Source organism: Lonchura striata, chromosome 25, assembly GCF_046129695.1.
Source record: "Lonchura striata isolate bLonStr1 chromosome 25, bLonStr1.mat, whole genome shotgun sequence".
Classification (NCBI taxonomy): Eukaryota; Metazoa; Chordata; class Aves; order Passeriformes; family Estrildidae; genus Lonchura; species Lonchura striata.
This window is the reverse complement of record NC_134627.1, coordinates 6,752,292-6,775,547: the sequence shown is the minus strand read 5'-3', so window position 1 is coordinate 6,775,547 and position 23,256 is coordinate 6,752,292. Positions and strand designations below refer to the sequence as shown.

Below are 23,256 nucleotides of genomic sequence, written 5' to 3'. Positions count from 1 at the left end.
CAGAGATCAAATTCAGATTGAATTTTCAGTTTAGGAAACTGGTGTCTATGACCTATCACACCGAGATGGAATTACACAGGGATGTACAGAATAGAATGTGAAATAAAATGAATTCTCTGTTTCACCTGAAATTACTCCATGGCATTCCCACCCTGCCTGGCAATGTGGGAAACCACGAAGCCTCAGTCCTGAGAATATAATGGAATTAGCACATCATGAAAACAAGAATAGTATTTTCTCTTGCAATCAATCCAAAGTACAGGTGGTCTGGGACATGGGAAGTGCTTCCCCTGAAGCTCAGCCTTTCCAAACTGGAAAAGATGGCACACAGTTTTGATCCACACATATTGAGGATCGATGAAAAAGACCAAAGAACTTACTTCAAAAACCGACATGACTCTTTGTCAGGCTGCAGCGCTGAATTTGGGGTTAGTCACCTCTTTTAATAGAGAACAGAGAACGGAAGTGAACTCGGAGTAAGGAAATAAACTGTTGTCAGCAGATGGCACCCTTGGATGGGCACTGTTCTCCTCCCTGGGAGATGGGTGCTGCTCTGCAGTCCCGGCTTGCTTCATCTGGCAATTGTGGGTGTTTTACTGATTTGGAACATGGGGAGCAAACTGAGCTGAATTTCGAGGCTGCAGTTTAGATACAGGCAGAATAATTTGATAACTACATTGTACAGGTCAATGTCCTGCAACAATCACTGACTGATTCAACTCCTCCATCTGGAATACAAATGGATGGAGAGCTGCCTGTGGCTGTAGGAATTCCCTCTCTTGCTGTTTGAGCGACACAAGCAATAGTCACCTAGGTTTTGGACCAGGAAAAAACATCATTTATACAATTCAGTTTTCCTCTCTAGTGGATTGTGATGCCGCTTTGCTGCAGTTTACCAGAACCTCTTCCAAACTCCTTCCACTGGGAATGCCAACAGGATGTGCATTTCTTACCAGCAGCACCAATAATCTCATGGCCAAACTGGTGATGCCAGCAGTGTATATTTCTTTTTCTTAAATGTCAGAAAGTAGAAGACACAAAAATAGCGCCTCTAAGGAGCATGGAAGGAAAATAAAATATCTAATTCTAGAAATTATATCATTTTTGCAGGTACTATAATATGGATTGAATGTCCAGTGATGGGGCTAAGGATGCTTTTTTCAAATGGCTTTTTTGCTATGTGAACAAAGTACAGAGCTTAGGTAACTGCTTTGTGTGCTTCTGGGATTCATCAGGCTCTTAAAGTTTTATCAACATCTCTTCAGTTCCACTGGTGGAGGATTTGTAGCTGGGAGAAGGTGGTGTGGCTAAAACTGCAGGCACAGCAGTGACATGGGCCAGGGATGTTCTTCTGATGGATGAAAACCAAAAGAGTTGCAGCAAACTCTGAGCAATTCGTTTCACCTGACTGTGCCTGATGCTTCCTTAGGAACTGAGGGAATTTGCCTTGGTGCTGCAGGCAGCGCAGGAACACAAATATATGCAGTTTTTTCAGAGATGCATTTTATTTGTGCATGAGTTGTAGCCCTGTTGTGCCCTTGGAATTAAGAACAAAGATCTTAAGGATTTTTTATGTTATCTTCTCTGGTTTTTACTGATACCAGCTCCAGGTGGCTGGCAGAATCTAATGGCACTTGATCTGTCCATTCATCACCATCTTTATTATTATTTTTAAAGTTATTATTGTTGTTGCTGTTGTTATTCCCAGAGTATCCCTGGTTGGGTTCCAGCAGGCCATGCTGGGAGGGCCTGTGGACTGTGGGGCACAATGGCTTCAAAAAACACCATTAGACTGGATTTGTTTGCAGAAGCAGAACAGAAACTTTATTGTTAGGACACAATAGAGCATCAGCAGAAAACAGGCTTGGTATCTCTGACCCAGTGAGCCAGCGTTCATGTAGAAAGGCAGAGCAAATCTAAGGAAAGACATTCTTGGTTACATTCTTGTGATTTGGGAAAGTGAAAGGCTCTTTATCTCAGCATTAGCCAGTGTGGAGGCTGCACAGGGTCCACGTGGAGATTTGGTATTTCTTTCTTAGTGTCTCCTGTCACGGTTAGAACCAGATCTTGCATCATCTTCCGCGCCAGAGCGACCTCTTCCACTGCTCCCAAATGCTGTTGTAGGGGGAATAAAAAAATTAAATAGGCAACAAAAAAACACTAAGGCCCTGCCAAGACCCTGAGGAGCTGAACAATGAGGTAGTCTTTGTTTGTTCCCTCACAAGATCTTTTACATATCAAAGGCAGAACTGCCTTTACATCTTATTCACTTTCCCTCCTGGTCTTCATCCAGAAAACCTTAGGAGTGCACATCAGACATGGATTTGGAAGCATCCTGTATGTTATGTGAATCAGCAGAGGAATGACTCTTTGGGAGATCTGGGTATTTTAGAATCCCACAAGCAGTTCATGCAATAATTTTGAAAATCTACTCATTTTAGAAATATATATAAAATAAAGTATTATATTTTTGTCTCAACATGATAGAGAACATGCTCATTGTGGGGATAATGGAACCTGTGGTAGTAAGAAGAAATCCAAAGCTGAAAGGTTTATTTAATCCTATTTTACCTGTTAATTTCAGCCCCTCATTAAATAAAAATATTTCTTACCATCCTTGGGGATCAGTCCTGACAACCTGTAGAAAAAAAAATATTTGATTAATGACCATTCCTGACCCTGTCCCCTGAAATTTTTGAACCATTTAGGAATTTATGTGGATAGTCAGGATTTCACATAGCTGCTCTCAATGGCTGGTTCTGAGGTGTGTTGTTACTAGAGGTGGTGCTAAGGTGCTTTCAGCTTTGAAATCCACCCCTATGTACTTGAAAGGGAATGGGAACAGTGGTCAGACCAGTTCCTTGTCCTGAGGTGTCTCCTTATATTGCTCCTTTCCTCAAAATGCCTCTTCTAGAAACTATATAAGGAGCTGATTCCTTCTCAGAAATCAAAAGTACTTCAATGTATAGATCAGATATGAGAAATGGGCATGAAAGTGTAGATTTTACCGAAGTAAACTGAAGTCAGTTCCAGGCTCTTTTCTAGCTGGGGATACTGGTGTGTGAGGATGAATATTGTCACCTCTGTGCACAAATGGAGAAAACCGGGAGCTAAAGAAATACTGGGAGCAGGTAATTATAGGTTGTCTCAGGCTGAAGGCTCTAATTCCAGTGCAACCAGAGGATTAAGTGAGAGAGATATATTGTGCCTGATGCCTTTTGTAATTCATCATGGCCAAAATGGTGACATTTGTATTTTCAAATCCTCCAGAGCACCAATGTGCAGGTTTAGCTGGAGTTATGGCAGTGCCGGGGACTTTGCCGGGCAGCTGCTTTGCCAGTGCTCCGAAGGCTGCGTGTGCAGGAGCGTGACCGAGCGCTCCGGAGTCAGCCTGGCAGCCTCAGCTCCCGCTGCTCACAGCGTGTCGTTACCCGTGTCTGCTCATCAGGGCTGGGACAGTGACATACTGTGAGTCCTGGCCCTCCAACAGCTGGCGGTACGTGGCGATCTCCTGCTCCAGGCGGCTCTTGATGTCCATGAGCATTTTGTACTCCTGGTTCTGGCGCTCCATGTCGCAGCGCAGCTCGCCCAGCTGCTCCTCCACGCTGGTGATGAGGACCTGGATCTGAGCCAGCTGCGCGCAGTATCGGCCTTCCGTGTCCCGCAGGTTGGCCTCCAGCCCGGCTTTCTGAAGTGCAGTAATGTCAGAACAGGTTAGAATGAAGTTTGTCCCACAGAAGGGGAGTTGAGGAGAGGTGAGACAGCGAGGGAGGAAGGGGACAGTGTGAGGCAGTGCCTCATGGCGTGCTCGGGGCAGCTCCGTACCATGCTGAGCTGTGACTGGAGCTCAATCTCCAGGCTCTGCAGGGTGCGGCGCAGTTCCGTGATCTCTGACTTGCCAGTCTGTATCTGCTGGGTGTGGGTGGCAACTTCACGGTTCAGCTCATCAGTCTGAAAGGAAAAACAACTGTAAAATCACATACAAATGTATTAAAAAAATCCATAATTTTGAGAAAGGGTGGTAGGGACCTGCCAAGGCAGTAATGCTGAGGCAGTGCATTGCTGTGCTGTTCATTGGTGTGACCATACCTGAGTGAAGAACCAGGCCTCAGCATCCTTACGATTCTTCTCAGCCAGAGCTTCATACTGTTCCCTCATCTCAGCAAGAACTTTGGTCAGGTCGATGCCAGGAGCCGCATCCATTTCCACATTGACTGTTCCACTCAGCTGCTTCGAGTACTCTTTCATTTCCTGCATGGGCAGCAGAGAGAGGACACAAAAAGATCAGGCTCTCTCCTCTCACACTGCTCCTGCCCGCAGCAATCCCTGCTGTGGTACACAGTACCTGTGCTATCAAGTATCACAGATGGAGCACACATAAAACACTTATCACATTTTCTCTCTCATTACAACAGCTTCCCTATCTCTGTGTACTCATACAGGACACACGTATTTACATGTGACTTACATGTATGTTTCATTTGCAAGAGCTAAAATCCAAAGGGGAGTGATCTCCATGCACTGCCAGGACTCTCACCTCTTCGTGGTTCTTCTTCAGATAAGCCAGCTCCTCCTTCAGTGTCTCAATCTGCATCTCCAGGTCAGTTCTGGACAGGGTCAGCTCGTCCAGGACCCGGCGCAGGCCGTTGATGTCAGACTCCACGTTCTGGCGCAGGAACAGCTCATTCTCATACCTGCAGTTCAAAAAAGAAACAAGCACTGGAATGTTTCTGTGGTTGTATTCAACAGAGCTATAAAATGATCACATATGGGAGCAACAGTGGACTGTAGATGATACAGATTTAGAAGTGTAAAAGCAATAAAGCTGTTCCAATATCCAGATACAGCATAAAGGAAGCACAGACAAAGCCATATGATTTTGTTCTTGAGGGAGACATGACATTTCACCTTGCAGAACATAATACTGATTATCAGCATCAATAGAAACATTGTCACACAGGACAGGAGTTTTGCAGTGTCATCCCAGATTTGTGTAGGAAAGCACAGGTGGGGCAGGGCTGCCGGGGACACAGGAGGGAAAAGAGAAACCTGCAGGTGCATTCCTGCCGGGAAGGCAGCTGCACATGGACCTTTATCATCTGATGTGCTGCTGAGCCTGGGAGCTGCAAAAGCCCCACCTGACTCTAAATTTCAGACTCCAGCAGAGAAATGCTGAAGCCCCACAGCAACCTCTTCCTCCCACTCAGTTCCTTCTAAGTGAAAATCCCACCTATTCCTGCCTTCTTTCCCCTGTGATTCAGGCTAGTAAAAATATTTGAGTGTCACAAAAAAATGAAGACACAGGCTATAACTGATCCTGCAAACAGCTCAGTGATCTGAATGCTGTGTTCTGTCAGGTTTATACTCTGAATTGGTCCTTCATCAATGGATTCTGCTTGCCAGGATGTTTTGTATTGAAGTTACTAAAGAAAAAACTGTTTAGAGAGAGTGACAAGTAGAGTGAAGACAAATGAGCTTCAGGTGAACTTACTTCAGTCTAAAGTCATCAGCAGCCAGCCTGGCATTGTCAATCTCCAAAATGACCCGGGAATTGTCAATGGTAGCAGCAAGGATCTGGCAATTAGAAACAGAGAGAAAAATTCCTGTGAATAATGGTAAAATATCTGATCCACATTCCATGAGCAAACCAGAGAGCTGTGATACTCCATGCAAGACAAATTAGAACCACAGGGAAATGGGAAATGTGTTTGTACTATACCTGATCTTATCTGTAGCCAGGTGAATTATTTTTCCAGTCTTTGAGGCCTACCTGTCACATTCTTTACTATTTGATTTCTGAATAAATATATTGATAATTCTAAACACATTTTGCTAACTTTTACTGCAATCATTTTAATTTCAACAAACATCACATTGTCAGGGTAAGATATTTGTGTTTAAATTGAGAAGAGGCTACTCCATTCTGCTAGAATGCTCTGGACCTCGATGTATTTGGGATGAGGAATTCACTACTTCTTTTGTAATTATTTTAAAGACATGGAACATGCAGTTCCAAAATTCTCTTGCCTTCTTAAAACTCCTCTACATATGAATGCCATACCTTGTCTCGGAGCTCTTCAATTATCTTGTAGTAATTGCTGTAGTCACGGGCGGGGCTGGTGGGAGCTTGTTTCTGGTACCAGTCTCGGATTTTCACTTCTAACTCTGAATTGGCCTCTTCCAGGGCTCGTACCTTGTTCAGGTACGAAGCCAGCCGGTCATTCAGGTTCTGCATGGTTATCTTCTCATTGCCAGAGAGGAGGCCATCGCCACCAACAAAGCCACCACTGAAGTCAAATCCTCCACCAAAGCCAGAGCCCCCTCCAAAGCCAGAGCCCCCTCCAAAGCCACAGACTGCTCCCCCTCCAAAACCTCCTCCATAGCCCCCGCCAAAGCCGCAGCCTCCTCCTGAAGAGGAGACGTACCTGGCTGAGGAGATGGAGACACCCCGGCCGCCAGAGCCGCCGTGGATGCTCGGGGCCCGGCAGGTGCCTCCGACGCGCACCGAGGACAGGCGAGAGCTGCTGCCCCCGGCGCCCCCAAAGCCACCCCCGTAGGTGGAGGAAGAGCTCATGAAGGAAGTGGCCATGGCTGAAGCAAGAGCAGGAGCAAGGGTCAGTTATGCAGCCCGGCAAGAGAAGACAGCCTGTGCCTTCACTGCCCTCGTGCCTCTTTTATATGCTCACGATCGGGCGTTGGGAGACAAACCCCACTGCAGCCCTCCCTCCAAAATTCCTCCTCCCTAGAGGTGAGGCCAGCTATGATGACATTCCTGACAAGCAGTGCTGGCAGCACATCGCAGGGGCTTGGGCTTGGGGTTTCTTTTTTTAATTAAACAAAAGGCATGAATCAGATGATGTTTTTTCTTCAGGCTATAGTTCTGAAACTTGGAGTTTACTTCTCTGACATTTAAGAATGGAAAAACAAAGTGAGTTCAGCCCCACCCACTTACCTATTTACAATGCTTACCATGGCTACCTTCAGAAAATCAACTTTTTCTAAAATTGAGGCTTAAATAAAATTCTCTTTTCATTGAAAAATGTACAATCATCTCTTCATCTCACCATTATTCCTTTTCTATCTGTATTTTTTTCCTTTAAAATTTTGGAATTGAATTAGAAATGTTCTTATTGATTTTTTTCTTGGAACTAATATTTAGATTTTTGGAGTCTGAATTTTTATTACAAAAAGCATCTATTCATGGCACTATGTGAGGAACAATCAGCATCCATCAGTGTGCAAGGGAGAGTGGAAACAGTAAATTTATTAATCATTATGAAATAGTTCAGAAAGGTATCACAGCTCGAAACAACTCAGTTAAAAGAGTAAATGTGGGAGGACTAAGATCCTGTTACTGTACAGAAAATATAAAGAGAATGGGTTTAAGATAATGCTGTTCTTATAGCAATACATGTGTTTAATGCCAATGTGTTTAAGGAAATGGAGTAGTATTTGAAAATAAGTCTTGAGAAACACTCAAAGAGGCACCTTAATCCTTCATTTAAAGCAGGAGTCTAAACAGAAATACATAATTGAGCTGATAAATTGCCAGTGAAATTCAGGAATTCATTCATTCAGCCCTGTTCACCCTGCAGGGAAGACAGATTTGGGCAGCGTGTGAGGAAGCAAGAGCTACCCGTGTGCCCTGCTGGGCATGGGGTTTGAAGAGTGTGGGGTTTGCAGAGCACCCCATTGTCTGCACAACACAGGACCTCAAGTAAAGCTCAAAGAAGAAAACTGATACGTTTTGCTAAAAACATCCTAAGAAGAGCATTGTTTTTAGCACAGTCTTTGGCAGTACAGAAGCTGAGTTTAGAACTCAGGATTGGGATTTCGGATTAGCCAAGGCTCACAGTGTAATGGGAGTTGTTGGAATAAACCGGGGGGGTTTCTGATATTTCCAGCTGAGATGTTAATGCAGGCACAAGGAATGCACAGCATTTTCACTTGGAGATGTGCACTTGGGAGGGAAGAAATGGCACAGTCCAGCTGTGATGTGACCTTGCAGGCTGGCTCTGGGCATGGCCACTCACTGCAGGCTGAGCAGAGCACATGGGTGGGTGTTCACTGCTCTGGAAACATGTTTCAAACTGAACCTGGCCCTTTGCCACAGCCCTTCAGTTTTGCTGCTGGGCAGATTAATGGTCTGTGTACCTTGCCAGATCCCAGTGTCTCCCAGGGTTGGTGTCTCACAAAACAAGTTCAGACAAGCCCTCCTGAAGATAAAAAATTGTCTTAAAGACCCCTGTAATCAGTGCCCCGAATTGTGTGCACTGCCAGGGGCTGTTCAATGGAGACAGCTCACAATAAGCAAATCATATTCCATTAAAAAAAACAAGCAACAAAACACCACAAAATTTAGTAGGAAACTTTGGGGAGTTTTCATTGAGTCTTCTTTCACTCAGGTGTGATAAGTCCTTTGCAAGGTCAATGGTGAAACACACTTTGCTGCTTTCTAACATGCCCCAGGCGTCACGCTGGATCAGTATCAGATGAACGCTTACAAAAACCAGGCAGCAGATAAAAGCTGTTTCTTTCTGTTGGATATTTATCATTGGGAAACAAAATAAATCAAGCAGCCAATACAGGTCATGCCCCATAACATAATTTAGACAACGATTTCTACAGCATTTTCTCCTTACAGGCTGTACAGGGAAACAGAAGCAAATCACTTGCTGAAGTAAAAAAAAAAAAAAAAAAAAAAAAAAAAAGCTCTTTCAAGCTTATGCCTTTATTCTGGTCTCACTATCTTTGCTCAGAGGTTCCTTCCTTATCCAATGACACATGGACTCATCCTTTGCACGATCTCAGAATTGTATCTGTGGTACCTGAACTTCTTGGTTTGTCATCTTCCACGGTGCTTTCCTGGAAGACATTTCCTGACATGTCTGAGCTGCATAAACTCTTTCTCTTTTGTTACCTCTGCTGTGGGATTAACGGAGTTGACACACTCCAGCCCCTCCTCTCAGGACAGCAAGTTCCAGTCAAGCAGCAGCTTGTTTGTCATCTCAGTGATCACTCTATGAGTGATAAAACCATCACTCAGAGGAGACATGACATGCCTTTAGAAAACACATTTTTTCTTGAACCAGATGCTAAAATTATAGTATCTGAGTGATTTATATAAAACATTTTACCAGAAATCCTCTATTGCCTTACAGATACAGGAAAAAATTAGTAAAATTATAAAACAAAATTATAAAATAAAATTATGAAATAAAATTAGAACTAAGCTATAAAAACAAGAATTCAGGATTTTTATAGCTTGCATTCTTGGAGCATGAGAATTTCTTGTCAGACGTGCACATTTGCAGCTGGACAATACCAGAAATCTGCAACACTGAGCTCCCACCCTGACTGGTTTTGTCACAAGAAACTGCTCTCAGGGAATGGGATTTGTTAAGATTACAAAACAGAGCTGGAGCTGTTTGTTCTTTCATGTAGGGAGGTTTCCAGGTCTCGGTGTTGTACAGAGTAAGTTTGGTACAAAGCATGTGTTAATGTGCCTGCACTCAGCAACTGCCTGTACTGAATGCACAAAATCTTCTTCTCCTGGCTCTTCCAGAAGTGAACCCTACAGAAATGGGTGAGCTCTGAAGGATCCCCTGCTCCCCATGTGCCTCTTGGGCCACTGTTCCCTTTGATTCTGCCCATCTTTCTCCCTGTTCCCCCCATCTTGTCTCTTTGTCTGTGTCTTTTTGACTAGTCTTCTCTCCTGTCACGGTTTTCCCCTGTCAAAGTGAAGCCACTGCTTAATGCCACCATACTTCATTCCAGAGGCTGAGCTGGGATTGTCAGTGGCAGTAGTGACAGCTGATGTTGACAGATCATCTGAGTCACTGCAGAACCAAACCCAAGCACCAGCACCCTTGGATTGAAGAGGATTGCCCCACCTTGAGAGAGGAGGTCCAGAGCTTGGGGTGCTCCATGCCATGCGAACACTCCATTGATCTGTTGTGAACATCTAGTTGTGAACAAGAGATCATGGACATTCCCCAGGGCCAAGGAGAGAAGAGCTGAAGGATTTTATTTTGTCTTCATGAAACACAGACTGCAAACTGATCTATTCTGGGGGAGATCAGTGTTGGGATACTTTCAGTCTGGGCATATCCCTGTTTTCATTCTCCCCCATCTGTGGAGCAAAATGTGCCTCTGGTAATAGCAGGAACTGGGAAGGTGCTGGTTGGGCTGGAACCATGGTTTGTTTTTAGCACAATCCCTGAATTTTTTGTGGCTGTCAGTTTAGTAGCAAATAAAACCAGTGATTTCTGGGTGTTGGAACTAAAAATTATTCCACTTGGAATTTCAGTTAGGATAATATCCTTGCAATGGCATAGGAGGTAAGTGGGCTGGAATTGGTGCTAAAGGTTTGTAAGGTCTGTGTGGATGGGGAAAGGAAGTGAAGAATTCTCCCAGCTGTGGCTCACCCCTATGTGCTCCTGCAGGAATTATCTACGAGCCAGTATTTTACTTTGGATTTTACCCTATGAAACATCTCCCAGCTCCTGCTGCTCTCCAGAACCCCTTCCCATCCCATTGCCCCTGCTCTGCAGAGTGCACAGCATCATAGTGAGAAACCCAGGTCACTCCTGTGTCCCCCTCCAAGGGGCTGGGGATGCCACTGCCTCTGTATTCCAAGCTCCTGCCAGCAAGAGGAGCCAGCAAGAATCAGGATGGAGCCCAAACTCCCCAAACTGTGAGCAGTCTCAGGGAGGCTGGCTGGCTAATTCCTGCCTGAGTAAAGCCAAACTTCAGTGAATTATCACAGTACCTCCAAAGAAGCAAAGATTGCAAGAATATAATATTTATTCGAGTAGATGCAGAAATTCAGTACATGCAAAACCTATAACTAGTTGCAAAGCTGACCCAATTCACATCTTAATCATCACTAAGTGAATTCATCTGCCTAAACTTTGTGTGGCCAAGAACTTTCTGTGCTCCAACAGTCATTTCTAGCAGTTCAGAGTGATTTCTCCATCTCAATCCACATGTGTTTGCTTTTTCTCAGTTGGCAGATGACCTTTGAAGGACCTTCAGTGCTTGTCTCTTTTGTCTGCAGTAACATGGAGAGAAAAAACAGCAATTATTTAAGCCCAGCTCACACAGACCACTCTGTGATGGGCACTGGGCTTGGCTGGGGCCTCATCTCTCATTCCCTTCCTTCAGAACTTTTCCTCTCCATCGCCTGCATTTGACTCATCCCTTTTATGACACTGCTGACCTCTAACAGCTCAAGGCAGGTTTTACTGGCATGTTCCTGCAATTCCCCCGAGCTGGCCAAGCTTCAATTCCTGTGTCCTTTCATCTGGGGAAATGATTTAGTGTTTTGTGCTTTACTTAGCCTTTACTGTAGCAGAGTCTGAGATGTTTTTCTGATATCTGACATATTTTAATTGCTGAAATTTGTTCCATTCTAACTGGAGACATCATTTGTTACTGTTTTTTTGTGACAAATTATGCTGACCCTAGTCTCTAAAATAGACTCAACTACCAGTTATGTGGTTTTAGAAAATAAAACTTCTGAAAGAGAAAGAATTCTTACCGGCAGTTCCTGAAAGGGAGCCAAACATCCTGTGGAACAAACATAACAAGTGAAAGAAGAGTTAATACATCAAATGCTGCATGAGATGAGGATGGATGAAAGCAAATTGTCTATCAATCAGGTACACTGTGTGCAGAGCTGTCTCCCCGCCCTCCTTCTCAGCAAGGACAGGGAGTTGTGATAGGAAATATATTTTTAAACTGCATTGGAAAAAGACATTATGGAAAAGAAGTAACAGAGGAAACCAAAGCCATTCAAACCCTGCCTCATTTTTTGTCTCCATGAGGCTGTGTGAGATGAGATTGAGCTGCGCTCCCATGTGGGAGTCACTCAGTGACTGCCTTCACTTCTCTTCCCAGTATTTCCTCCCACTGATTCCTGTTGGGTAAGAGTTCTCCACCTGGTAACAGGGAGATTATGGGAATTTGGTATTAATTTTTATATTTTGTAAAACATTATTAACTACACTTTTCCTGACTGTGATGCAGCTGATCACTTCAACTGTTAGTAGCAATTAATCTACTGTGCTGAATGTCAGTTCCCCTTCCTGTTTAGAAACTCTTCGAGGTCTCACTTCATGTAAATGGTAACTGTAACATTTCTAGCTCCACCATAGTCCAGAAAAATTTGTTTAAAATGATAGAACTCCAGGAGCATTTAATTGTGTTTACCAAGGTGCTGTGGCAAATGAGCACCATGACATGGTCAGACGTTATGAGGCTGAGCAAAAGGTTCTTACTGGGACTCCTGGCCTTCCAGGAGCTGTCGGTACGTAGCGATCTCTTGCTCCAGCCGAGTCTTGATATCCATGAGGATCTTGTACTCGGTGTTCTGGCGCTCCATGTCAGCTCGGAGCTCGGCCAGCTGTGCCTCGATGCTGCCAACCAGCCCCTGGATCTGTGCCAGCTGTGCCCCGTATCGTGCTTCTGTGTCGGCCAAGGTGCCTTCCAGCGCCGCTTTCTGTCAGGGCAAACCACAGACAGCAAAGGTTTGCTGCCAGTGCAGGACTCTGTGTAGGGAAGGAAATATGGGCCCTTTTCAGTGAGGGGTTGTCAGGCAGTGCAAATTCTGACCTACCATGCTGAGCTGGGACTGCAGCTCGATCTCCAGCCCTTGCAGGGTGCGTCTCAGGTCGGTGACCTCGGACTTGCTGCTCTGCAGTTGTTCGGTGTTAACAGCGACCTCACGGTTCAGCTCTTCAGTCTGAGACAGGGAAAACAGTACGTGAGAAATGTGGGGGCATAAGGGCTGTCACAGCATTTTTCTGTGTGTTTTAAGAGTTGTTTCTTTCATGGATTTTTTTAGTTAGTGTTTGTACAATATGGAGGGTTTTACCTTGCTGTGGAACCAGGCCTCAGCATCCTTCCTGTTCTTCTCAGCCATGTGTTCATACTGGTCCCTCATGTCTGCCAGGATCTTGGACAGGTCAATGCCCGGAGCAGAGTCCAGTTCAACGCTGACTTGACCGGCTACTTGCCCTCTCAGGGTACTCAGCTCCTGTGGGAAAAGGCAGAGGAGACAAAAGAGGGTACAATTGTAAACTGAAAATATTATGAATCCTCTGTCCTTTCTTCAAGGGCTAAGGCTGACTGACTCCCTGAGATACTGGCAGGAGGGATCCAGTCTACACAGGAATCTTTTCCTCACTGTTGAAGAGCCCAGGGCAATCCTGAGGGACTCCACACCTTCACAGGCTGTTTTTCTAGTGCCACTTTCAAACGTGTTTCTTGGAGCTTACCTCCTCATGGTTTTTATTTAGGTAGGCCAATTCCTCCTTTAATCCTTCAATCTGCATCTCCAGGTCGGCTCTGGACAGGGTCAGCTCATCCAGGACACGGCGCAGGCCGTTGATGTCACCCTCAACGCCCAAGCGCAGATTTTGCTCACTCTCAAACCTTAAAAAAGCAGAACAAACCCATTCAGGTTCACTGATTACCCAGCCCACAAGAAACACAGTATGAATGTATCTGAGTTTGTAGGATTTATGGTGTAGCAAATGTCATCAAGCATTAAACCTTTCTCCCCACATTGCACATTATGCAAAATTTTCAGTGGTGCTCTTAGGAAGGATATGAAGGGTTGAACTGCAAGCACAGGATCAAACCAATATTCATACAGGGGTTTTAGGGGCATTCCATTCCTGTTTCACTGCCCTTTGGTTCAACAAGGATTTTTGCCTGCTCATGAGATCTCCTTCTCGGAATTACTTGGTTTTGAAGTCATCAGCAGCCAGCCTGGCATTGTCAATCTGCAGCACGATCCTGGCGTTATCAATGGTGGCATCAAGGATCTGCAAACAATGAGAGCTCATTACTAAGGCTGAAACAACTGTTATCAGCTTCCCTGCTGTGCAGATAAGAGTGAAGATCTATTTAATCTGTAGCTGCAGAAAATAGAGATGTAGGGAAGGATCAATGATCTGCAGCAAACATCACACATTTATCACATACTTCTGCCAGGATTCTCTTTTGGACACATCTTTGTGTCTGGTGTATGAAGTGGCTTTATGTAGAAATTCCACAGTAAGACAAAACTACATGCTGGCTGAGAGGGAGAAGACTTTGAGAGACCATCTTTGATCACATTTCTCTTTCCTAGAAACCCAGGATAGTGTTTATTGATTATTTTAATGCATGATGAGAGGCTCTGAAGGAAATTTTATTTAGAAGGAATCTCTGTTCAGTTTTACCTGGAAAGTATGTCTTCTATGCCTGCCACTTCTAAAACTCAAAAGGTCATCCACAAACCAGCTGTATGGTTTCCCACTCCTAACTAAGGGGAATAAAAGAAAGGAAGAAAATACTAACAGGATGAAATCCCATTGCCAGTTCTGCCATCAGCGGAGCTCAGATTTTTAAATCAGGAGAGAATGTGGGTAGGTTGTAGCAAGGAGAAGCAACCTGCGTGGGAGCGGTCATGAACTCCAGGCTGAACTCAGAAAACTAAACCTCAAGTTTTCTTTCTTTTATTTACATAGTTAGTCAGCTACTCCCTGTGTTGTGCAGGGTGTGTATCAGCTCAGCAATCTGTTATCAGGTACCCATGGGCTCTTGGGGCAAACCCTGCATTAGTGTATAGGATTGATTACTTCATATCTGTTGTTTCCTTTTTTCCTACGCCAAATGTTTCAGTTCACTTAATTCCAAGGTTAAGTATGGTAAATATGAAAAAGAAATTACTCTAAACCTGTTTTTATTTTCATTGTTAAAGCAGTGTGTCTGGGCCTCTGAGGGTTTTCAAGCTCTGTGGCAGGTGAGAGGTTGCAGAGACCGGCAGGTTGCTGTCACTGCTTGGCTCTCATTACATATCAGTTTATATATGGTCGTACATACATTAATTGGTCATATGTGTGTGCATGACCAGCATGTGTATAAACATGCTTTGTTAAAAGCAAACATTATCAGACGTCAGTACTTGGGCATCCCCCACTGACTGGTTTTTACCTCCCCTTGGCTAGCATTTAAAAAAGTAGATAATTCCATATTGACATTGACTTTATCCCCCCACCCATTCCTTGCATTTACATCTCATGTCTCCCTTTCCCATGACCTGAAATGCTTTGTGGGGTTTCCCTAAGGAACTTTTTGGGTTTTCGTGCTTCCTTGTAAGTGGAAATCTAAGATGACTTTAGATAAATATTAACACCTACCTTGTCTCGAAGGTCCTCAACAGTCTTGAAATAAGGACTGTAGTCCCGAGCTGGGCTTGGTCCTTGTTTTTGGTACCAGTTTCGGATTTTGGTTTCAAGGTCAGAGTTTGCCTCTTCGAGCGCACGCACTTTCTCCAGGTAGGAGGCCAGGCGATCGTTCAGGCTTTGCATGGTTGCCTTTTCATTTCCCGAGAGGAGGCCATCGCCGCCCAGGCCGCCCCCATAGCTAAAGCTGCTGCTGAAGCTGCCTCCACCATAGCCACCCCCCAGGCCGCTTCCCAGGCCAGAGGAGACGAACCTGGCAGAGGACACGGACACACCTCGGCCACCAGATCCCCCGTGGATGCTGGGGGCCCTGAAGCTGCCACCGAAGCGGAGGGAGGAGGCGCCGGGCCCCCCCGCCATGGAGGAGCTGGTTTGCCTGAAGCTGTAACTGGCCATGGAGAGGAAGAACGAGGACCCAACCTAAGCTGCACCTCAGCTATTCGTGATCCCGAGGCAGGAGAGTGCCCTGCTCCCCCACCGCACCGCTTTTATGCAGGTGACAATGGGAGTTGTCTCCAGAATGTGTTATCTGAGACCCATGGAATTTATCAGCCCTAAGCCTTCTGCCAACACGGCGGTTCCCCTTATTGGTCAGTGGCTGTGGAGTGGGCTGTTTCCTTCCCCAGTACCTCCACACGCGGGACGCGATCCCCTCCCCCGGACCGGGGCCGCTGGAAGCAAAAGGTGGGATTTGGAGGAGGCGGCTCCCTACCGAGGGAAGCGTTCCTAAGCGTGGTTAGATTTACCTACGTGGAAACAAAGGGGTTAGGAGCGCACCCACTGCGGCCAACGCCGCGGTCAGAGCGGAGTCACACAAAGCTTTGTTTTAACAGGGTGATTCAGCCTGATAGCAGAGCTTGTAAGGAGTCCAAATGGTGAACAATGTGTGTGGACCTTCACGTTCCCGCCCCTCTGTTTCCCTCATTCCCCTTGAGAAAATGTCTTCTTTCAGAAAGGAAGTTTTCACTCTTTCTGTCTTTACTCTTGGTTCCGTTTGGCCTAACAGAGAACGTGCTGTGTCTGAGAGTCTGGTTTTCTATGGACACAAGAATCCTCCTGAAGCAGCCATGGCTGTACCTGTAGCAGAGAAAAGCAGTGGCATCCCTGAGTACCTGGGGAGTGAGCAGAAACAAGTGTCTGATTACACACTGAGTCCTTTGATTGCTACTGAAAGAGAGAAGCAAAGAGAAGAAATAGAATCACTTAGTCTTCTGGTCTTTGAAAGTCATGAAAATGTTATTTCTAAAATTTTCAGGTCCTCTATTATCCAAGACAGATTTTCAAAAGCTTTCATTACTGTGAGCTCTTCCCTGAGCATCCCTAACACACATGGGGATACTCAGAGCTTTCCTTCCCTTCTCTTTCTCATTCCCTCCAAATTCTGTGGAACTCCTCAGAAGTGTTTTGGAGGAAGGAAGTTCTGGCCTGGCAGCATTTGCATCTCCTGTGAGCAGCCAGGCCTTTCTATACCCATGAAAAATGCTCCAGGTGTTTCAGGCTACACAATGAGCTTCACTCCCTGTGTACAGAGGCGTCAAACTGCGGGGCAAATTCAGGGAGGGAAAGAGCAAACAGCAAATGGGAGGCCAGCCAAGGCACCTGTTATCACCAGGTAATGAGGAGGCTGTATCAGGAGGAATTCTGCAGTGACTCAGGTGTGGGATATATACTGGATACGCACAGGATATGTACCACGCTTCAGCCCCAGGACACCAGAGCAGAGCTCTTCCCTCTCTGCACAGACTTTGCCCTCCACAGATCTCCATCCTGCACTGCAGCACTGTGCAGCCTGCAACCCTCACAGGCCCAGGGATGCTCCTGCTGCCAGAGACACGCCAGTTCCTCCTGGAGACCTGAATGTCCTGTTCAGCCCTGGGTGGGACAAACCTGCCCAGCCAGTAACTGCTCCCAGGGCTGCGAACAGATGAAATAGTGGTGTCAGGAGGTGATGAGAGAAAGCAACTGGAGAACAGTTATTTTTTTGTTAAACATTAAATCCATAGTTAGAGTGTAAAAAGCACCAGTGCATGTGCTTTTCTCCACTGAACAGAAAAGCAAGAAGCTGAGAGGAGAATAAATACCAGCATGTTCTTTTTGAGATATATCTCCTGATGCAAGGAGTGATGAACATCTGTCCCTCCAGGTACTCTTTCAGCGTTCCCTGGACTCCCATATCAAGACCTCAATGCAGTGCATTTTTGGGTTTTGCAAAATAAAAAGTTCATCTGTGATGCTGCATAATATTTTTATGATCCAGCTCATGAAAACTGGGATCTGGAAGGCTTCTGGATGTCCTCTGCAATATCTGGAGTAAAAGCATCAATCACCATATATTACACTGTCAGAATGTTGATCTGGCACTGCAGGCAGGTTTGGGTTTGCATGAGCTTACAGGGAAGAATCCCCCAAAGAACAAACTGCAATTCTTAGTGGCAATTTGGAAGTACAGCTGAAGTGTCAGGAAGAAGAAAGGACTGGGGCACACTGTCAAATGAATTAATCTGATATATAACACCAAATACAGCATAAGCCTCTAATACCAAATCAATCCCTCCCTTTCAGCATTTTTACTAAAACATAATTCTAAATATTTTAACTTTCCATTTCTGTTTACCTTAATGGTTGCATGTGTTTGTTTTGGTAGGGACTCCTTAAAGCAAGAATGTGTATTTAAATTCTTGCAAAAGCCTTCAGTATGGCAAGCTGAAGAAGGTGCTGCTAGCATTCAGTGCAGGTCTCTTTTTCACCCAGTACTATAAACCCAATTTATGGTAGGGTCAGCTTTTTCCCAATAAGGAATGGTCAGCACAGGGAATTTCCCTTATCTGCACCTTATCAGAAGGGAAGGGAGACACATTTTTTCAAGCAGAGTCATCCAGACACACCCAAGCTCCTGGCTAAGACCTGGTTCTGCTTTACTTTTATCTTCTCTGCCTTGCCAGTCACCACTGCTTTATAAAACCATTCATATGTTTCAGAGTAGCTTTATTAGTTGTCCTGTAAACCCTTTTTTTCTTGCCCTTGAGGACATTGGTATATCCTCCTCTCTTTCCACATCCTGCTGAATTTGCTTCCAGGGATAGCTAATGCAGTTACACTTTAATGAACTTACTGAGCATTTTAACCAACTTTGTTGGTGCCTGCAGTTCCATGGATGCATCTGTGGATGAATGAGCAAAACCAATTTATTATTCTAGATTCACCTTTTCAATTTTAACTGTTTGTCCCTTCTGGTAATTCTTCCTTTCTGCCTTTGCTTTCATGTGTTACTTTTTCATGTGCACATTTTGAGTCTCCATCTCTTCTTTTGCCCATATGAACTTTTCCCACCCTCCCCACAGATCATGTCATGGGCCCTCTTAAGAACACAACTTGGGATGTTTTTCTCCCATTTTGAAGATCAGAGGCATGAAGTATTTGCAGCTTATTAATTCAAGCACAACATTTTCTATTTTTTCTTTTAAACTTCCTTGTGGGAAGAACTAGTGACAACAAAACAAGCTCTGATCTGCAGCTGGTAGCAAGGTAACTGCAGTTATGGTTTGCCCAAGATACAATTCTCAGCTGTCCTGGCATTGCCATATATTCCCTGAATGTGCCAATAGATTGTGAGACAAGAATGCTGCTGTGCTGAAGAGGCAGGTCCCAGCACATGCACACACAGCTGTGTGTGGCTGGAGAAGAGGGTTGGGAAGAGCAGAGCAACACTGGGCATTTGCTCAAAATGACTATTTTTGCAAGGTAGAGGGATTGGTGAAGAAAAGGCAGAGTTTCTGCACTGAAAGAGGTGAGAAATAAGGTTGTGCAAGGGTTCTGTGTTAACAGAAATTGTGAGAGTGAGACACAGGACAAGACATTTCTGTCTAGGGTTCTGGTTTGCTCCTGGCAGGACAGAAATGACAGATCAATGATTTGAGCAGAACTGGAACAATTCCTGCCCAAGCTGCTGCAGTGCTATTGGAGCACAGAATTTAATTTCTCAATGATTGTCATTTATAGAACATTTAAAAAGATTGGTATGAGGAAAGTAAATAAAAGATTCTCCTGAAGAGCTCAAGCACTTTAACCGAGAGCAGTGTAAATACTTGGCAAATTCTTGAAACTGGCTGTGGTGTGGAATTGCTTCATTATTGTCCCTGTTTCCCTAGAAACATAACTAGCTTTAAACTCCTGACTCCTCCATCATTCCAGAACTCTAATGATAAAGCAAATCAGGGAGTAAAGTACCTGAGACAGGAAAATAAACCAAATTTTCTTATCGTGTGATTAAAGATTGTGTGGGAAGAAAGGCTCAGCTGGGGCACCAAGCCCTAGGGAGTGCAAGCAAACTCACTGGATGTGCTTTCACACTTCCTTTAACCTGTTATCTGGCTGGTAAATCTCAGCAAGGTATGATTGGGCTGGAAACTATTATTTGAGAGTCAAACATCCAACTGACAGGAGGATGTGTTCCAAAAGTCAGGTTTCTGCAGGCAGCAGCAGAGGCAGTGCAGGGGCCTCTGCCAAAGCCCAAGGGACTGAGCCTGTCCCAGGCTGGGGAGCGGTGGCTCTTGGACACCTGCCATGGCCTCTGCACGCTGCACTGAGGGAGCAGCCTGGGGCTATCCACAGGGATCTTCCCATACACCCCATGGAAAATTCCTGCTCAAAAAGAAATCCTAGACTTGGGAGGGACACAGGGTAGATAGGGCTCACAGCCCACAGCTGAGCTGTTTTGTTCTGTTCCCATCAGTAAAGCATTTGTATGTCTATTATTTATATCTATGTGCTCATATATATTCATGTGTATACTTGTATTTATAGACTTATATATTATTATTTCTCTTGTTAATTTTGTATGAATATATTCTGATCATAGGGGTAAGCCACAGCTTCCAGAAAGGGCAGAGATTTGACTGTGCAAGATTTAAATATTAGTTTAAACATTATTTCTGGATCTAATTAGAAAACAAGGAGCTCTCTTAGTACCTTCCTGGTGGATCCTTGTATTTGGGCTTTCCTGATCCTACTGGTGGTTTCATACTCAGCTTTTTTTCTTGACAGGAATTCTCAGAGTATGAAGATCTCTGGCTGAGCTCAGTGAGAAAATCCAACTGTTGCTCTATGAGGGCAAGCCCTGCAGCCTCTGGTTTGTGGAGCTGCTGCCAGGGAGGCGTTTTTAACACTTGGTCCTCATGGCAACTCTCAGCCCATGGAAACCCCTTTGGAGCCCTGCTTCTGCCTGCCCTGCTGGTCACACAACTTTAAGGGAACAAAAAGGGATTTCTCACTACTTTTGACATTTTGTGCCACTTTCATAAAGGACTGTGTTACCCATGTTTGTGTGTACCAGGAAAGTCCCTTCCTGAGCAGTCCTGGCTGATACATTAACTAAGAGCTGTGGCTTTCCACCAGACTCTGACACCCATATTCAGCTTTATATCTTCCTTTTATTAGAAACTGAGGTTTGTGCCAACTGTCTGTATTTTGGGCAGCCCACAGCCAGTAAAGCGAGTGACTAAAGTGCTCTTGAGTGCCTTTTCATGCTTTCCTAATGGATTCAGCTTTAATAACGATAAAAATCTGGTGACATGTTTTCTAACAGCATTTTTGACAGGAAGGAGTTGTTGGAATTTATTTCAAATCTTTGCGTTTGTGTGAGCGCTGTGAACTTTTGGATCCGGCTGTGATTTTTGATAATCTGACATCAGATTGTGGGAAAGAACTGAAGTGGATTGGGAATGTTGTCAGAAAATGTTGCTCGCTGAGGCTGTGGTAGCTTTGATCCCAGCCCTGCGCGGGCTGGGAGCGCAGGTGTGTGCAGGGAAAGGTGTTCCCTGGAGCCAGGCTTGGCGGAGCCGCGGGAGCGTGGGCTCCCAAAGCGCGTTATTAGGAGTAATTGCAGCGTGCAGAAACCTCTCTCTAGGCAGTGCTAAAACAGCTCGCAGAGTCAGCTCCAGTGTGCCTGAGTCTACGTGTTCACTGTCACTTGTCCTTTATCATGGAATCATGGAATGCTTTGGGTGGGAAGGGGCCTCAGAGCTCATCCAGTCCCACCCTCTGCCATAGGCAGGGACACCTTCCACTAGAACAGGTTGATCCAGGTCAACACTTCCAAGGCAGCCACAATGTGGAAACATTTAGAGAAATACCGAGATTTGTTGGGATTAGCACTCCAAAGTGTTATATATGATGTGAAACCTAACAGAAACTGTTACAGAGAAAAAGAATTTTCCTGCATGAATTCTCATACTTACTTAACTTGGCTGCTGCTATTTTTCTTGGTTATGGTGGGCTGGTAAATGTCAGAAATATCACAGGAGCAGCTTCTTTTCCTCTTGCTTTTTTGTTACAAGTACAGTGAGTCAGAGTTTCTTTTCTCATTCCTTGAGTTGGTGGCGGGCGGAGAAGGAAATCTGCCTTGTCACCTCTGTGGTTCCATTGCCTGGTAGCCAGTGCCTGGCAGGACCGTGCACAAAAGCACCAGGAGTAGCAGTGGCTGCTGTACCTGTCCATACCTGAGAGCTGCCCTTGCAAATGGAGGCGTTGCTGCGGGTCTAAATCCTGCAGGAGAGTCAGAATCCTGATCCATTATCAAGCCCCTCGGAGAACCACTCAGTTCTGGTTCTTGTCTTGAATTTCTGTCCATACAGCCATTACACCTTCTTATCTTCATCAAAGCTCCTAACCATGTTGGATGGTCCATCTGGAGATGATTAATTTCCAGAATTGAGCCACCAACCGCGGGATTTGGGGCCTTGGGAAGCGGGAGCAGCACAGAGCGCCCCCTGCAGGCCCTGCTGTTAAGCACAGCCATCGAATCCAAGGCACGAAATAGAAAGAAAAACGTGCTGATTTTCGTATTAACTAATCTGTTCTTTCCTTGTACGACCCGTGTCCCAGGCCTGAGGCTTTAGTTTAATTTTGAGAGTGTTTTGAGCAGTTTGTATCACAAATCCTATTTGTTATTTCCTTAATTGCCATCAGAGGATGCCAGGGAGCCGACCCGAATGGACGGACACGCTGTCTGTCACCCACAGATAAATCCTGTCCCTGGTACGGAGCTGTGGAACACACCATTGGAGCAGGATAAGGATCAACTACAACATTTCTGCATGCTGGCACTGCAAACATGTCCCACCTAAAAGAGAGCAGCAGGGAAGCAGGAGACTCGAATGTTCCCACCAGGCAGCCTAGAGCATAAATGGCTCCTTTCGGGGATTACAGACATTCTTCCTAGTTAAACAGTGCCTAAAGAAGGTATTTGATCCCAAAGTCCATTATAGCTGGCTAGTGCTGGGGGGTTTGGTGTAGTCAACATTGGTTGATAAGAGAGAGGAGTAAAAGGGATCATAAGGCAGAAGAATCTCTGTTACTTCCACAGAGCCAAAGAGTCCTGGTGTAACTCCAAGGAGAGGCAAATCTGCTTTGACTTTACAAACCTTTGTTTTCCATGGAAATAGTTTCTCTGACTCGTCCCTTTCCTGCTGTGCTGAGAATTCAGCCTGGATTGTAACATGGAACAATTTGATGTATTATTTTAAATTAACACTTTGTTATCCAAAATGATGATGTTTTATCTGTCCTGACTCTCTTTGCAAACCAAAATGTAAGTGTAAAGCTGTGTGACGGATAAGAAATGTCGGTGATTTAGGAGGTGTTCAGGGAAGAATGAAGCCTCTGAGACCCACCCAGGGTCTGGGCAGGGCGGCAGTGGAGTCACTCCCCTGCTATGTGGCCGACCCTGTTCAGCAGCTTCCTTTGCTCTGCAAACGAAACACTGAAATGCAGATTTCTCCGTTTGAAATTGAGATATTTCACCCCTTTTCTTCCTCTGTTGAGCCCAAATAAGCTGAGTGTGGTACACAAGTGGGGTAGGTTTAGTAACAAAGCTTGAACCTTGCCTGCACCGTGCCATTCTCCACACAGAGTTCCACACAGCATGGATCTGGGAATGACCCTATGGAATATGGGAGCACACTCCTCCTTGTGGAACCCAGATAAAAGACCTGAACTCAGATTTTCCAACACATCAGGAGGA

The 23,256-nt window shown here is 45.1% G+C and overlaps 2 protein-coding genes and 1 long non-coding RNA gene across 4 annotated transcripts in view; 1 reads left to right on the top strand and 2 right to left on the bottom strand.

Moving 5' to 3' along the window:
- Nucleotides 1-23,256, top strand: part of LOC144247463 (uncharacterized) — a 135,836-nt gene that overhangs the window by 31,595 nt on the left and 80,985 nt on the right. The window lies entirely within an intron of this gene.
- LOC110471860 (keratin, type I cytoskeletal 19-like) lies at nucleotides 1,797-6,589 on the bottom strand. 2 transcript variants are annotated; one of them, XM_077788296.1, is made up of 9 exons: nucleotides 6,373-6,589; nucleotides 6,062-6,300; nucleotides 5,492-5,574; nucleotides 4,538-4,694; nucleotides 4,090-4,251; nucleotides 3,826-3,951; nucleotides 3,468-3,688; nucleotides 2,613-2,638; nucleotides 1,797-2,115 (listed from the first exon to the last, which is right to left on the bottom strand). In XM_077788296.1, the coding sequence occupies exons 1-9, from the start codon at nucleotides 6,587-6,589 to the stop codon at nucleotides 2,036-2,038; spliced, it is 1,311 nt and encodes a 436-aa protein (XP_077644422.1). In that variant the 3' UTR covers nucleotides 1,797-2,035. The 2 variants fall into 2 exon arrangements, with proteins under 2 accessions (XP_077644422.1, XP_021388577.1); XM_021532902.3 differs by having other exon boundaries at nucleotides 6,062-6,589.
- Nucleotides 10,789-15,632, bottom strand: LOC110471926 (keratin, type I cytoskeletal 19). Its single transcript, XM_021532984.3, has 8 exons — nucleotides 15,192-15,632; nucleotides 13,750-13,832; nucleotides 13,281-13,437; nucleotides 12,878-13,039; nucleotides 12,620-12,745; nucleotides 12,282-12,502; nucleotides 11,543-11,571; nucleotides 10,789-11,053 (listed from the first exon to the last, which is right to left on the bottom strand). Exons 1-8 carry the CDS (start codon nucleotides 15,630-15,632, stop codon nucleotides 11,034-11,036), a joined length of 1,239 nt encoding a protein of 412 aa, XP_021388659.3. The 3' UTR covers nucleotides 10,789-11,033.